General features: G+C 28.3%; 1 protein-coding gene across 1 annotated transcript; it reads right to left on the reverse strand.

Moving 5' to 3' along the window:
• Window positions 1-201: 201 nt before the first annotated feature.
• LOC113383629 (phospholipase A1-like) lies at window positions 202-12,971 on the reverse strand. Its single transcript, XM_026621883.1, has 7 exons — window positions 12,959-12,971; window positions 12,418-12,523; window positions 10,783-10,928; window positions 5,717-5,959; window positions 2,586-2,668; window positions 2,398-2,506; window positions 202-422 (listed from the first exon to the last, which is right to left on the reverse strand). Exons 1-7 carry the CDS (start codon window positions 12,969-12,971, stop codon window positions 202-204), a joined length of 921 nt encoding a protein of 306 aa, XP_026477668.1.
• Window positions 12,972-18,142: the final 5,171 nt, after the last annotated feature.

The raw sequence follows: 18,142 nt of genomic DNA on the forward strand, positions 1-18,142 counted from the left end.
ACTTGAGATCTACAATTTTAAATGGAAATTTGACATCAAAACTGCCTGATAAAACGAGCCAGTGAACCCAGGACTAGTTTGTGCTAACCCATGTGCGAACTTATTACCCCACCATAATAAATCAGTTCATAATAGTAATAATATTGTATGATATTACTATTATTATTACCGTGGCAGGGAATTTTCTAAGTCCTTTAATACTCACTTATCTGTTGATTCCTCCCCAATGGAAAACATTTCGTGTGAATGTCCTTCGGGTAGTGGGGGTGGTGCGGCGGGCGCTGGCAGAATCGCCGATATCCAGTGACCCACTCCCGAGCGAGGACATCCGCGGTTGCAGGGAACTCCACGCAGAGGTGTGCGGGACCTCACGGCCTGGGCCAAGTAACACGCGCTGAGAAAGTGGCTGCAACGCGAACGCCCTTCGAATAAAATTACATTTAATATCAATATCAAAATGAAATATGGATTTTATACAGTTATAGATACATTAATATTTTGAACTTTTGCGGTAGTATTTTAAAATCCTAACACTCCAGTTTTCAAATTGGCAAATGCAACTAGTGGGGCGCTGGTACTTCTCGTATCAAAAATTATTTTTTTGTAACAGCATTAACATTTTTACTTTAAAAAAATTAGATTTTTGATAAACTATAAATTTTTGACAAAAAATTACTTTTTTAGAAATTGACTTTTTTGGCTAGGCCTGCCTATGCCAAAAATTAATCAGCACGTCTCCTTATAAACAGCAATCGAATGTTTTTTAAATAATTGAAAAACCTCTGAAACGCAAAGATATATAAAAGTTTCCATTTTCAATTTTTTTGCGATTACTATAACTTATCCTACGGGAAGTTATAAAATGGCCCAAAAATAAGTGTTGAACAAAATTGATAAAAGGCCCTAATCAACCAGTGCCTTGTCGTCCGAATCGAGCCATGACGAATATATCCATCAATCACAAAGTAACGGATTATACTAAGAAATACAAAATTTAAAAAAAATCATGGTTGTTGAAATGATATCAATTGAACATCGGATTGTTCAGTTGATAGCGAAAAGCAATGTTTTTATTTTTGAAATAAACAGTTAAACTAGTGGCGTTGTACCATAAGGCAAATTGCTGGAACTTACCGTACCGTAATTAAAAATCTTGGTACGGAACTCAAAAAAATTTACACAAAATGTGTACACATTACTAAAATCTCTATAAAATATCTGATAATTTCATGAACATGTGTCCAATAAACATTTTTGACCGCGAAATGACATTTTTTAACTTATTTTTATTGAGAGTCTCTAACCGCTGGGCCTGCCTTACCAGAAATTCAATCAGTTGTTCATCTTGTCAATATAAGTAAAAATTTTTTTGAATTATTGAAATCAGACACTCCGTTCTCTGAAAAACTGAGTTGCCGTTTTTGGCACTTTTTGCCTCGTATCTTCGGAACGGCTGGACCTGCGTTTGCCGAAAACAAATTAGCACGTCTATGAATACGAATCGAATGCTTTTTCAATTATTCAAATCGGTTGATCCGTATTCCTGAAATCGTCGACGAAAATTTGTATCCGCACACACACACCACACATACATCTACTTTTTCTAAGGTATGCCGAAATGTTCAAAAAAAATTGAAATGTAAAGATATATAAAAATCTTCATTTTCGATTTTTCTGCGGTTACTTTAACTTTTACCCTAGGGGAAGTTAAAAATTTATATAAATTGATAAAAATTAGTTATCATTGATGAAGTCGATTATTTATGAAAATCGAAAAGTTCTTGCATTCGTTTATGCATTTAGTATATATTTTATTTTTCTCAAATATTGCAATATAAGTTGCCAATTGTCACTGGACAAATATTCTCGTCAATGCACAATATTCTGCCAAGACGAGTATAATCGTCAATCACAGTTAACTAGTTAAAAGGCTAATCATGTTATGATCAGCAATTGAAAATATTATAAGATATAATGAATAATAAGCAACATATTTCTTTAATTTTTATGTTATTGTTTAGTTAATGAATAATTTTATCCAATAAGATATATATCATATTCATAAATAATTTATCGATTAATCAAGTCAACACTCCGCAATATATTTTTTTTATAATTCATTTATTCTGCGATTTGATAATGAATTGATATAAGTTGGACATTATTTGTAAAAACTATTCAGAATATATTCAAAGTTTCATTTACTAGTATATCATATCTAATATTATATAGTCGTCATAATCGTCATATTATAGACAATTCTACAAAGTATATATATATATATATATATATATATATATATGTATATTATGTCGATAAATAATATTAGTATGATCTGACATTTTGTGATTAATTTTGTATACGTTTGTATTAACTATTAACAACTAAAATATTTACTTATAGGGTGTCCTTTGCAATACGGTTGTATCCTTCCTCCATTTACGCAAAAATCTAGATGACCCACTTGAGCTTCTTCTCCTAAAAATCCTGCATTAGTATGTATTACCTTGAAATTTCAAAACATTTTTAATTATAATTATAATGCTGATGTTTTAACAAATTTATATTTAAAGTAAGTTATTCACCTGCACAATATGCGCATCTTCTCTGGTTAACCTAAATTTTCTTGAGCCGAATCTATCTACTAAAGGTTTGGCTGGGTCTAATCCTGAAATAATGAATCATAATATCACTATATACAAGCATGTGCATGGATTAATTTACATGGCTAAGAGCTAGACGAATAAATTATACACGATCTTGTGGAACACTTACATATATTAAATGTGTATAAAAATATTCCATTTGTACATGTGGAAGCATGGTTGTGAAACCATTTTGAAACAAAGTCTGTTTTATTTGCAACTTTAATAAATTGATTTGTTTAAATATATATTTAAATAAATATCAAAAATGTGTAAAAACAATGTATAACACCAAGTTTTAGTATAAAAATCAGAAATAAAATTTTCTAATAAGCTTTAAAAATCTTGAATTGTAGAAACAAGTGGTAAAAGAAAATATTTTAAATATTAAATTATTTAGTCTCCTCTAATTATTATTTATTTATTACAAAATGAAAGGTTTGGTCCGCCAGTTATGAATGGATCTAGTGATGTGTATCTGAAAATTTCCAGAAAGAAAAAAAATACCACACCGCTATCTTGAACGCTTTCTAAACACTTTAATTAATGCATATTTTGTTTTAGTAATCAACATAGCAGCATTTGCAAAACGAAAGAATTAGAAGTATTATTTGTCGGGTAATGAGAAACTTATAATTATTTTAATCATCAATTAACTTATCGCTAGATTGATTTATTGCAATTTATTGATTTATTGTAAATACCATAATGAAAATTAATTAGACTTTTGGACGTGTCATCAAAATGATTTTAAATGAAGAAATAGAAATAATAACAGTTTCGAGTAATATTAAATAGCAGTAAAAGTGGCACTTGCCTTCAGACAAATTTTTGGAACTTCTTATTCTATGACTTATAATAAGTTATTATGAATGAATAATATATAATTTTTTTAATCATGTATGAGGTTTTGTTTTTTGTACAACGATTAGAACTTAAAACTCCTATAAAATGTTGTGCTAATTTTTCTCAAACAAGGCTCATTTTTATAAGGCAACCCAACGGTTAATTTTCTCTATGGGATAAATTTATTATTACGCTTTTATAATACTAGTGATGGGGGTATATTCTCTATAAAATACATTCCTATCTATGCTCAAGTAAATATCACTACTGCTTAACATCAAATTGGCTGAACCGGGTATCGAATCTGGAAATCTTATAGCTTAACCAATAATCCACGAGGAAGTCCAAAATAAGTGATAATAAAATATCAGGTTTAACAATCCTTGTTGTGTATATTAAAATGATCAAAAATATATTTATTACATAAGTCTATAATGCATATCTTGCTATCACATAAATATTGAATTCATAAAATGTAAAGTAACCCTCAGTTTAGCTAGTTATTCCGAACGCTAATGATGTGCTTTGTGGTGTCATTATTTGAATGATTAAAATTAATGAAATTAAGTGAAATGAAATGAGCGAATTAAAATAATTTAATTTTATCAAAACTAATCAGTAAAAAAATAAACATAATTAGGACCGATTTTGGAATGAATGTAAGGTCTTTTTTGCATATATTGTTCACTTATAAATATAGCAATTTATGCTAAGTTATTTATTTTTTATTTGAATTTAACTAACTGCTTGCAGAAACTTTGACGAAATTCTTAATTTAAATTTATAAGTTAAAAGATATAAAAATAATATAAAATATTGCGTATATAAAATATTATTAATATAAAATATTAAGCAATGTAATTTATTTCTTCAGCAATATGGATTTAATATAAAAGAAAATCAAATGCAATAAAAATGAATTAAATATGTAAATAAATTAGTCATTACCAAATAAGAATAATGTTAAAATGATAATCAAAACGCAAATATTTTTATAGTGCTGTTAAAAGTATATAGTACACTTTTTATATAATCTATTATTTAATACAATGTTTGTAATAAGTTTAATGTTTTTAGTACTTTTTATCTTTTTAGTATTATTTTTATCCATATTATTGACATGTAGATTCCAAATTTTGAATCATTTTTCAAAGTAAAACTTCTTCAGGCGTGACTAGCGTGTAAATCCGTACAAATGCAACGGAATTGCGTTACGGCTCTCGATGAAATCATTTCTATACAGGTCGATTGTGATTAGTTGTCGCGTATGTGAATAGAGATCTGTCGTTGTATGCGTACCGGCATCAACGTTGTATGCGTACCGATATCAACAAGGAAATCGACATAGATATATAAACATTTCAAAGTTACATCGTAGTACAAGTCTTGATTTAATGAAAAATGCCTGAATCAGAAGAATATTTTACCCTGTTCCTTAAAAATAATAAAACAAATTGAACATTTGTGCCGTATTTCTATATTATTCGTAGTTTCATATTCGAAAAATATTTTTTAGGCAAGACAGATATTACAGCTGTTCAAAGAATGAAATTATATAGCCAGCAAAAAAGTAAAAAAATACAAGCAGTCAATGAATATATGTTAATTTTAATTACATGAAGTTCTTCAGACACAATTATATGATTAGTGAAGTTTAGAAAACAATATTTGTTTACGCGTTGTTTAACATAATCCACTGTGTAAACAAATATTATAGAATTTATTAATTAGCAATTACTTCATTCCTCTAATAAAGGTTCATTTATAAATGCTAATTACAATGACAAACCGATCATGTCATATTTGAAGTAAGACTTTAATTACATTATTCTTTTTAAATATTATACATATTTTTCATGGTATTCTAAAAATATAATTTGTAATTTATTATTATATAAATGTGTATAATGGTTGACACTAATAAATGTGTGCATCACGAGTGTTACTATGTTACTAATTACCATTATTCAAAATTGTTATATGATGTATCTATTTTTACTCAAATGCCATCTTGTACAGTAGCAAATAAGTTATACATCAATCGAGCGTGAACCTTACGCGCAATCTTTTTTTTTTTAATTTTATCCCTTAATAGTTCTACTAATGAGCCTTGAAGCACATGGCCACTCCAATTCATTTGCAAGCAATGTGTATCATCTTGATTAAGTTTAATAATGATGTGTATCATCTTGATTAAGTCAATATGTTAATTCCAGATCTCCTACCTATAATTTTATGCTGCTTCCTGGTTAGATGATTGCTGATCATTCCGCAAATGTGCGCTCCCAAGGAATGGCCAACGCATGTGGTGGCCTTAGCTCTTCCGCCTCCTACCATAAGGTAAGAGTACATCTGCGCGGCACATTGCCCGACTAGTTTTGTATTAGATAAGGCTGATAAGTAACAAGGAAACCTTGTCAAAGGCTCCCAATCCACCGTCACGACTTGGTAACCTCGAGATAAATATGCTGGAAATAGTTATGGTTAATCAATATAATCGCCTTAATCAATATCATAATTGATCTGTTATTGTGCACAAACTTATTTGCATATGCTACCTTGAAAAATATTTGTATATCAATTGATTTCTTTGATAACTGAGAAGATGATATAAATAAATAAATAACTAGTGGGGCGCATGGCATCGTGCCTTAAGGCAAATTGCTGGAACTTCCCGTACCAAAAATTATTATTTTTTTAAAAACGATTAACATTTTTGAAAAAAAATTACTTCAAAAAAATTAAATTTTTGAGAAACTATAAATTTGACAAAAAATTACTTTTATTACTTTTTTTTATTTTGACATATTTTGGAAATTTTGAACTTTTTTTCAAATCAATCGTACTGCTTTAACTGCATAGAGACGAAATGTCAAAGCGCGTAAGCGCCGCGTCGCCGTCTAACGGATAAACATTGGTACGGAACCCATAGGAATGCAAACAAAATTTATGCTTATTGTTAAAATCTCTATAAAATATCTGATAATTTGATACGCATATGTCTAATCATCATTTTTGACCGCCAAATGGATTTTTTTTTACTTTTTTTGCATATGTCTAATGGTCATTTTTGACCGCCAAATAGATTTTTTTTTACTTTTTTTATAAGATCTCCGAAACCGCTACACCTGCCTTCGTGAAAATTTGATCAATTCTTCATCTCGTCAATACAAGTAAATTGTTTTTTGAATAATTAAAATCGGACGTTCCGTTCTCTTAAAAACTGAGTTACCATTATCAACTGAGTTACCACTTTTTGCCCCGTATCTTTGAAACGGCTAGGTTTTCATTTTCGATTTTTTTGCGATTACTATAACTTGCCCTGCGGGAAATTATATATATATATATATATATATATATATATAATGACTTGCTGCATGTACCTATTAACCTCAACTTTAAACCTTAACCTCGTAAATATATTTATTTTCTGTTAAGAGTCTTTGTTTTTGCTCCAGTTGCAAAATGTTCCATGTTTTGCAAGGTTGAAATGAAAAGAAGCAAAGATCCAAAGTTTTAATGATGAAAGTAATTAATTCTTATGAAGAATGTTAAAAATTGTTTAAACAGAACATGAACGTAAAATATATTGTAAATTGTCACCTTGGTAGCTGACGACTAAGGAAGGTCTAACTCTTTAAAATAAGTTTTTAAACTGGTTGAATTTTATCTTTATGCGCAATGTTATACTTTTATATTATGTTTTAATTGCGTGAAATAAAATTATGTTAATTTCAAGTTGAGGACCTTCATGGGGGAGTGGTTAACGTTCAATCACTGTCACGAACAACCCTGATATCGTGGTGAAGCGATATCAATTTCCACTTGGGAATATTTATCCTAAATATGATTCCGAGTAAAAATTGTCTTTTACAGGCATCACTGCACCAAATAGAATTATAAGTCAGTTCTATTAGATACATTCTAATAATGAAGAAATCAAATATGGATGGATCAACCGTTGGTTTACCATCTAAAAAACACAACGTAAGAAGGTTCAGCCCAATAGCTTATAGGCCGCCAGAGTTTCTAATTGCTATTAAAATGCGATCAATAAAATAAAATCAAGTGTCATTATTCTACCAAGTTATTAATCCAATATTCGCAAAATTAATTTATTTTAATCGACGAAAATTATTATCAACTATAATGTGTTATCAGCAGATATATCAAAATGGTATTTTTTTCTATTTCGACAATATGAAATCTTCAGTTTAAACTACTTTTGACCGATTGCTCATATTGATTTCATTTCTTTATCATGTTTTTAAACACAAGCGTTTATTTTTATAATTTTACTTTCATTTTGCGGTCATTTTTTGCTGACCATGAACATAATTCTCATATAATGATCTAGTATTGTATAAAATAAAGGCAAATATAAAAGCCATGAAAAAAAAATATGTCCAAAATAACTAGTAATATAAAATTGTTGTGTTAAGTGACTCATTAGTCCAGTTTAACATGCTTGGTTTGTCCGAGGATGCTCGGGGCAAAATTAATTTACAAGATGTTAAGTGCAATAAAATACTATTTCATACAAGTAAAATGACTAATAAACAGCTTGAGGCGAGACAAACAATTTACGATAACGACTTGGTAACTAATAAATAAAAAATACATCCTAATGACTAGCGTGACTTATCGATATAATGATTATTTTTAAATAATGAAAGTAGTTACACTTTGATGTTTCTAGTAATATTTTTCTGCTCAGAAACTATATTCACTTATAGACATATTTACATACTTATATTAATGTTTTTGATATTTTTTGTATAATGTTTTTTATATTTCGCGAAAACACAAAAGTAAATCTGCCAACTTAACGTAATGCATCATTTTAGAATTACTTCAGACTTTCATCTAATATATGGTATATTCCATTATTATTTATCGAACAAACATTTGTTTATTGTTCGCAAATGAAAGTGCATCTCGATGAAACTTTGCATTCATGTCGTTGAAAAGAATAATAAAGTCACGCGACAAGAAGACAGCTATTAACAATTGTTTTCATTGTGTACGGGATCAGTATAACAATGACATGTTATGTTCTGTAGAATAGACAGAGATCAGGTAAACCATCTACTAAAATATTTTTTTCATATTTTTTTATGACTGGCCCTTGGGTAAGCGGTTAAGATGGGTGGAAAAATGCAGACATACCTTTAATGCGGAAACCTTCAAAATGTGGAGAAAAACAAAACAAATTATTTTCAATTTTTGGCCCATTACTATAACTACCCTACGAAATTTTTTAATAACAACATATGAGTGAAATTGCATTTTATGTGCAAACCATAGCCTTGCCATAACATTATTGGCTCCATAATTAAAGTTTTGTTAAAATCGTAACTAATATAAACTCAACACTACCCAACAATGCCCAATTAAAAATAAATTAGCAAATGAAATTGGTAACAAAAGTTTCAAAGAAATGCGACATGGGTCTAAAAAGTTTTGCCTATTGAATTATCTCGTTGGAATGAGTCACAGGTCCCGGGTTCGAGACCCGCTTCGAGTAGTCTGTTGTCAGGCAGCAGTGATAACGATTTTCACTTGGAAATATAGATAGCAATATGTTTCCAAGTAAAAATATTCCCTAATCCGGAAAAGCTGCTCGAATAAAAACTGTTAGCCTTATTAGATAAATTCTAATGATAAAAAAATTCATCAAATAAGAATTGATTAACCATTGGGTTACGATCTAAGAATACGAAGTAAGGACACATTTAAGTTTAACAGCTTATGACTTAAGGCTCTAATTTCTGTTAAAAAAAAAATTAGTAGATATTAGAATCAGCTACTCAATTAGTATGTATGTATTTTATATAATATTTTATAATTATAATTTTAATTAAAAATGTGATCACTACTGCCTGATATCGAGATGACAGTCAAACTTGGACACAAAGGTTTTACATAATGACTAAAAGAAAAATGTCGATTATTCATATATTTTGAAATTTAAATAACTTGTTTAGTTTTGATTATTGAGATATACTTTATAACATTTGAATATCATACTTTTTTATTGAAATAAATTACTTTATTAATTATGCGTTATATAATTATCCCCATAGTGATGCAGTTGAGAATTGATTTTTTCTAATGTTCAAAATATATTACAATTGAAGTGAAACATATTTCAAACGTTCCTGATGCTCGATTACGATCTGTATTTATATTTCAGCAGGGCCGATTAAAAGGCCGTGATATAGACCAATGTTATGGCAAGACTATGTTACGTAAAGTTTTGAATATAAAATGGTACTGAAAACTGTCAAAATGCTATGCGCTTGCTGTGCAGTCAGATAGAAAATCTAATAACAACATATGAGTGAAGTTGCATTTTATGTGCAAAATGACAAACTATAGCCTTGTCAAAACATTGGTCTACTTATCGGCTCCAAAATTAAAGTTTTGGTTAATTTGTAACTAATATAAACTCAACACTACCCAACAATGCCCAATTAAAAATAAACTAGTGGGGTGAATGGCATCGTGTCTTAAGGCAAATTGCTGGAACTCACAAACGTACAAACTTACAAACAAAATTTACACAAAATATGTACACATTATTAAAATCTCTATAAAATATCTGATAATTTGATGTACACATGTCCAATAAACATTTTTGACCGCAAAATGATATTTTTTTATGTTATTTTTATTAAGAGTTCATAACCGCAGGACTTTCCTTCCCAAAAATTTGAACAGTTCTTCATCTTGTCAATACAAGTAAAATGTTTTTTGAATTAATAAAACCGGACGCTCCGTTCTCTTAAAAACTGACTTACCGTCTTTGGCACTTGTTGCCCCGTATCTTCAAAACGGCTAAACCTGCCTATGCTCAAAAATAATCAGCACGTCTCCTTATTAGTAGGAATCGAATATTTTTTGAATAATTGAAATCCGTTAAACCGTATTCCCGAAATCGTCAATGAATATTTGTATCCGCACACACAAACATACACATACATACACACACGCATACACACATATACATCCATTATTTCTAAGGTATGTAAAATGTTCAGAAACCTCTGAAACGTAAAGATATATAAAAATGTTCATTTTCGATTCTTTTGCGATTGCTTTAACTTGCCCTACGGAAAGTTAATTAGCAAATAAAATTGAATTCAAAAGTTTCAAAGAAACGCGGTATGCATCTAAAAAGTTTTGCCTATTGAATTATCTCGTTGGAAACTTAAATCAAAGTATTGTGACCAACTCTCCTACTACTATTATTATTATTGTCAGTGATATATGTTGTGTCTGCATTTACCATCTCTGAGGAAGGTCATAGGCGTTTTACTTTCTGTGCCGTTGAATCCGTGCACTACTATAACGTTCTTCCTGTCCCGGCGAAAACCGGCGCGATGCAACGAACCATGATCTCGCATGTCGAGCCTGGTTCTATATGTCGATTCTCTGCAATATATAATGGAAATTTGTAGTTTTCATTATTATTTAAAATCATATAACATGAAGGAATTTGACGACAAACTGTGCATCATATTTGTATAAAAATATTTCTAAAAAGATGGCGTAATATGAAAAACAGTCACAATTATATACAAAGCAGGAATGTGTTGCAATTTAAATAAAATGCTTCAGAGCGACGGGACTTGTACCAGAGGTTCCGGGTTCGATACCCGCTTCGAGCAGCCCTGTTGTCAGGCAGCAGTGACAACGATTTTCACTTGAAAATATAGATAGCAATATGTTTCCAAGTGAAAATAGCCCTTGCTCGGCATTGCTGCACCAATAAAAAGTCAGCCCTATTAGATTAATTCTAATAAAAAAATAATCAAATATGGATGGATTAACCATTGGGTTACCATCTAAAAAATACGAAGTATAGAGAAGTTTCACCTCAACAGCTCATAGGACTTAAGGTTCTGATTGCTGTTAAAAAAACATATATAAAAAATAAATAAAAAAAAGGTTAACTATATCCTGATCAAGCAATAACTGCACTTGAAACATATTGAAAATGAACTTAATTTTTTGTAAATTATCTTTTTAAAAGAATTATTATAATATCTATTACTTTACCTAGTTATTAAAATATGATCTTTTTTGGAGAATTGTTGATCGTTTTTCTTTTTCATCGCATGTATTCGATAATATGCAGATTAATTTAAGATAAAAAGTAATGCAATATCAATATTACATTGTAATAGTACTATGATTTGATAAAAAACTCATATGTGTACTGTAACTTACTTTATTCAATAAAAGTAAGGTGACCATATTTTTTTAAGTTAAAACCGGGATGGCAATTTTTTGTTATGCTACACCGGGACGGGGAGAGGGGAATTATTTATGCTAAATAACTTAAATACAATTTTAAAATAGCATATACTATTCAATATTATAATAATTGTTTTAATGAATCATTTTTTTGATCAGGACAGGCTTTTAGTAAGGACTTTTTATTTGATTATATTTAATACTCCTATTGTACCTATGATGTGATATTATATCTTATATTTTTCAATTTATAATTTCTTTTGTTTTTGAGAATTGTATAAATATCTGTGCATTTTACCTAATTATTAACCTGAAAAAATTACCACTTATTAGTTCGTTTTCATAATTTTTGTTAGTTTTTGTGAAATTGTAAATAAAAGTTTGAATTTAATAATGTTGAATCGTTGTCTTGTAATTTTATTATCAAATAATTACAAAAATTCAGTTTCTTTAAATCTACACTTCTTAATAATCCGGGACAAAAAATCTGAATCCGAGACAAATTTTGCGTTTAGGAAAATCCGGGACGCAAGATGCAAATCCGGGACTGTCCCGGCCAAACCGGTACGTGCATGGTCACCTTATTAAAAGACTTATTTTTAAATACAAAAAAATAATATATTTAACTATATGTTGAATGCAATATATTAACAATATTACTTACGGTGTATATAGATAGAATCTTATACTAGGATCAGGGCACACATAATTTTTTTTAAGGACGCAATTCCAATAAGGCACATCCACGTTGAGCAGCAAACTCTTAATTTCTGTAAATTATAAATTGTTTTAAAACATCTTCAAACAATAAGGAAAATGCAAGTAAATATGTATTATATGTATATATTTACGACCTTGATATTACTGTTACTCTCGCTTTTAGACATAAAAGCTATGATTTGTCTGAAATTAAAATAGAATTAAATTTGCGAAAGCGAATCTTAGACAACTCCATACTCGAAATGGGACAACTGCAATTAATTGTTATGCAAATCAATCATTTGCTGCAAGTAACATCGTGTCAAGTAACACTTATTGTCAAGTACTTTATAATTAACTTATGTACATTATTAAAATTATGTATAATGTGGCGTTTTTGCAATGCATAAAATAATGAGAACATTTCATTCTGTATATTGTCTACAATTGATTGTCATGTTGTTATGAAGTCTTTCAGAAAATGCATTATATATAAATAAATATACCTGCGGGAGACATATATCACGTTTTATTAATACAATTAAAATTTCTTTTTTTTTTTAATCTCTCTATGTCTCAGGTTCAGCTGAATTATTGTACAGTTCTTAGAACGTGCACAGAAAGTATTTTTTTATATTTGTTATCTTACTTATATGATTTATAATATGCATATAATGATTAATTTTAAGTTTTATGTTTACATATGTATTACTAAAATCTAATAATAATCAGGCGTAATATCCATAAAAATCATGTTCTTTTTAAAATCGATTAAAATGGACTGACTATGGTTGTAGATTTTGTTCATTAGAAATATAAAAATACAGTGTAAAAAGTTTTTCTCAAACTTTGATGAGTTTTTAAAATTAAACTACTTGTCGTAAGGCCGTAATATTTCAGTAAATTCTATAAGCCCATGATATATATCGCCAAAAAAGGTTCCATAGAAATTAGCTTACATTTTTTTTCTCAACCGTTAATTACAATAAAACAGCTCGGTAGATTTTCACCTAAAACCAATTAGTATCATTCGCAACTAATATCTTTCAAACAGTTTTTGATTTTTAAAATCGATTTGGTAGTATGAGCTTAAATGTGGACGAAAAGTTCTCACTCATCAACACTTTTCTCAAATTATATAGAAACGGTTCGGCAGATCGTCGCACAGAACTGACAAATGATTGTCCTCATTGAGATACATCAAATGGCTTTTAAATTTCTGAAATAGGTTCAGATGTTTTTAAGAAAACGTCGATCATAGGTCTGATTTTGACAAATGCGAAAAAAGCGTTACTAATTTTAGCAAACTTTGACGAATTTTCAAAGTTAAACAAGTCGTCGTAGGGCCGTAATATTTTAGTATGATATATTAGACTATGGTATCAACCGTCAAAAAAAAATCATAAAATCGTCGAAAAAATTTTTTAACACTTTATTACATGAAGACCGGCTGATCTTTACCAAAAACTAATCAAGTCGATTTCCAACCAATATCTTTCGAACGGTTTTTGAATTTTTAAAATTGATTCAAAATTGCGGGCTAAAACGTGGACGATTTTTTTCTCATTTTTTTTGCGATTTACAAAGAAACAGTTCGGCCGATCGTAAAGCAAAACTGACAAACGATAGTTGTCATCGAGATACATCGAATGGATTTTAAATTTTTGAAATCGGTCCAGCCGTTTTTTGAGAAAACGTCGATTTACGATAAAAAACTGTTCACACACACATACACACATACTTTTTTCAAATTTGGTCTCATTCGATTCAGAATGGCTTGAAACGTTGAGAAAACATAAAATTAGCGAATCGGATTTTTTTCTGAAAACATAAACTTTTCCTTCGGGAAGTTAAAAAAACAATAATAAAAATTAATTTTTTGAATCATCAATCGAGTTCGTGTCTGAACAATTTTTGCAATGTTTAAACCTCTGCCCAGAGCGGTTATAAACTCGCGACCCGATTCTCTCGATTGTCCGTTGCTTCTCACGAGCATTTGACACGCTCACTTCTTCCTCGGATACACCTATACAAACCTAATTGAATAACTCGTTTCATTTTGTTGAAACAAGACGAAGATATTGCCCTAGACCTAGACATTGGCCTCATATAATGACGAAGCACATGTGGATGCATTCAGTGAAAATTATAATCATAATCGACATATAACACATCAATAATTTTATCTGTCGTGGAAAGTTACATTTTTTTTAACTAAACTCTGTATTTATAACTCATATTCACTTAATATATATATATATATATATATATATATATATAATATCAATTATATAACTTTGTTAATTTTTTTTTTCATTCTGCAATTTGTTTTTTAAGCAGAGACTGTTAACAATATGTGTTGCATGTCAACTATTACATGTGAAAACAATATTTACTAGAAAATAGTAGCAACACCCAGCTACGTATCTACTACGTATCTACTAGGAATAATTCTTAATTAAAATGAAAAATAATAAACCGTATTTTAATTAATTTCAAATTAATTTTAATAATTTTTCATAATAACTTAAATTATGAAAATTTAACGTTTAATTAAATTTTGATCCACTGTATATTTGAATAGTTGATATAATTTTAAGGAAATTCTATATTTTACGGATTTAGTTTTTAGAAAATTACGATTTGTTTGATCATATTCCAATTTATTAATTACATGCTCAAAAAATATTGTTAACAATGCATTAATATAGTTTTAAACCTCTCGTATTAGCACGAAAATTATTATTATTGATATATGTTCTATAATTACATACAATATTTATTTCATTCACATTTTTTCTTAGGATGTAAAGGGTGTATTAAATATAGATTTAATATCACTATTTTTTTATTTATTCAAAAGTTATTATGATAGATAATTATATGCCAAACTTAAGAAACAGATGTAAAAATCTATTAATTTTTGGTCCATAATAATTCTTTTTTACGATTGATTTAAATTTATTCCACCCCAAAATGCATTTTTAATTTTATTTTAATTTCACGCTAAATATACTTATTAATTGATATGCAAATTAAAAAAATATCGATTTATCATCGTTTGAGTAAAAAAGGTTTACTACAGAAATTAAGTCTAATTTTAATATAAATTTAAATAGAATGATCAAACGTATTAATTTTTATACCTATATATATAGGGTAGGGCGGGGCTAGTTGAGCAAATTTTTACTTAAACGGATGTAGCTCCTCAATGAAAAGTCTCAATAAATTGCTATATGGCTTAATGGATTTGTTGGTCATCTCTTAACAAAAGTGTTAATACTATTTTTTGGTAACAAGTAAAATTTAAAAGCTACAGCTGTTTAAATGCAAAAAGTCAAGTATGCTCAATGTACCCCATAGGTGGGGCAAGTTGAGCACTAAGAAATTATAATGAAATCATAGGTTCAATGTCGATTAGTGATGAAATAATATAAGTTTTTAATAACCAATTTTATATTTATAGTCTTTATTGACAGAGAAAACAAAACTTATAGTAATTTGCTTTGAATAATTAACGAAATGTAGAATCGACAAAATAATATCGTATCTTAGGAATTAATTTACCATTATATTCAGTATTTTTGTTTAAAATCATTATTTCTTTATATTATTACTCATAGACTTAGCTTAAATCTTAAAAATAATAATTTCTGGAAGTTAATGGTAATTGTCTTAGTGACAGAATAAGTTTAGCAACTATGCTCAACTAACCCCAACTCGGAATTTCAAAATAAAAGTGAGTTTATAAAAAAACCCGTGAGAATTATACCCAGAATCTCTGTGCATATTAAAAGTACTTTAATTATATGGAAGAATAACGCTTACCAGATTAAAAATAAATAACATTTGACTAAACCAGACGAAAACTCGTGATGAATTACTTTTTTACTTTTTGGTCTCAAAATAAACAAAACGCCCGTGAGCCTCACTCATTTGTCCAGCGGCCACTAGCGATCGCGGGATGTTTATTTCTCCAAAACTTCTATCTTTCCGCCATATAATGCCTAAACGGACGGTGAATAGTTTTCGATATATTTCGATTGCTCAACTTGCCCCTATGCTCAACTAGCCCCGCTCTACCCTACCTATATATATATATATATATATATATATATATATAGCATTGATTTGTACTAATTATAAATAAAATTTACTAGTATAATATTGCATTATCAATATTGTATTTACTCTTGAGGTATTCAGTAAATAGTAAACTACTGATTTAAAATTATATAACCCAATATATTTATATTTTTTTATTTTGTTTTTTTTTACAACAGTTTTATACTTGCATCTTATATTTTCAATTAAAAAACAGTACAAAATGGCTATACTTGTATGGTATAATAATTTGTAATAATAAATAAATTTTTATTTGAAATTAGCAACTGTATTTATAATTAACTAATTAACTAATATTTATAATTAATTTTTTTGTCTATTTATAATATTTATATATTTGGTTTATTTTTATTTTATTATATACGTTTTTATGCATTTGTTTGATTGGATTTCTTCTTTTTGCAAAAAGCAGCACAGAAGGTTAGTTATTTGACCCGGTATAATGATTTGCAATAATTTATTATCATTCAATTTTTCAGATGATTAACAATATTTTTTTTATTTATGATCTTGGAATACTTTATCATAATATCCTTCGTTTATTTCAAAATATTGTAAACGAACAAAGTACAATATAAAAACAATAAGTGTTAATAGAAAAGTACACGATCTGTATCGTGTTATTAACTTTAAGTACATTTTTTCAATAACTTGGAAACCACAACTCAGAAAAATTTCTGGTTTTTTCAAATACCAATGTATCATCCTATTTTAACAAGAAATCATTAATATTCTTCATAAAAATTGCATAATTATATATAACAGATAGTTTTTAGTTACTTGTTATTAAGAATTGCATAAACTTTAATGCATTATAATCGAATGAATAATTACAAATTACTATAAAATTATATATCTATCAACTATGGCAATCATAGATGTCACAAAAGTTCTCGGAAAATGACGATAGAATTAGTTAAAAAAAACGTACTTGCAACACAATTTTGCATTAAAAGTTTCCGCAAGATTTATATGTTCATTGTTTTAATATCTATCAAAGTATTAAAAAGATTAAATGAATTTTAATATTTCTCACATTCTATTTCTCACACATTAAATTATGCAAAGTAAAGTTACAAAATAAGATTATGGTATAAAATTTTAATCCAATATGTACGACATATTTTACGTAGAAATGAAGATCAATTTGATCATATTAAAATAATATCGTTAATGATTAATGATAACCTTAATAATAGAATTGAGTTATTTTGTTTTGAATGAAGTAATTCTGATTATAATTTTCCCAACTTGTAATTCTAATTCCACATAACTGGAATAGGATATCTATTCACTTTTGCATAAATTTTTACAAAATTTACTCAATTACTATATAATAATTATTAAATAATAAAATATATTTGAAAATCAAATATTCATTTTCAACTTAAAATTTAAGTTCATGTTATTAATTTTTGTAAATAAGACATTAAAGTAACAAAAAAAAACGTTATTAATAAAGTTATGCTCGACTTGCAAAATTTAATAAATAGTTATTCGTTACAAAAAACCAATCTGAATTTAAATACGTTTTGTTTATTTGAATTTATGCCAGAATTAATAAT

Source organism: Ctenocephalides felis, unplaced genomic scaffold, assembly GCF_003426905.1.
Source record: "Ctenocephalides felis isolate EL2017-DRISC unplaced genomic scaffold, ASM342690v1 CF-g0.4_SCAFFOLD_00845, whole genome shotgun sequence".
Lineage (NCBI taxonomy): Eukaryota > Metazoa > Arthropoda > Insecta > Siphonaptera > Pulicidae > Ctenocephalides > Ctenocephalides felis.

Coding starts and splice junctions, on each gene's coding strand:
- LOC113383629 (XM_026621883.1), bottom strand. Junction 10,929..12,417: donor AGATTCTATCTATATACACC/GTAAGTAATATT, acceptor TATATATTGCAG/AGAATCGACATATAGAACCA. Junction 423..2,397: donor TTGCAAAGGACACCCTATAA/GTAAATATTTTA, acceptor TTTTATTCGAAG/GGCGTTCGCGTTGCAGCCAC.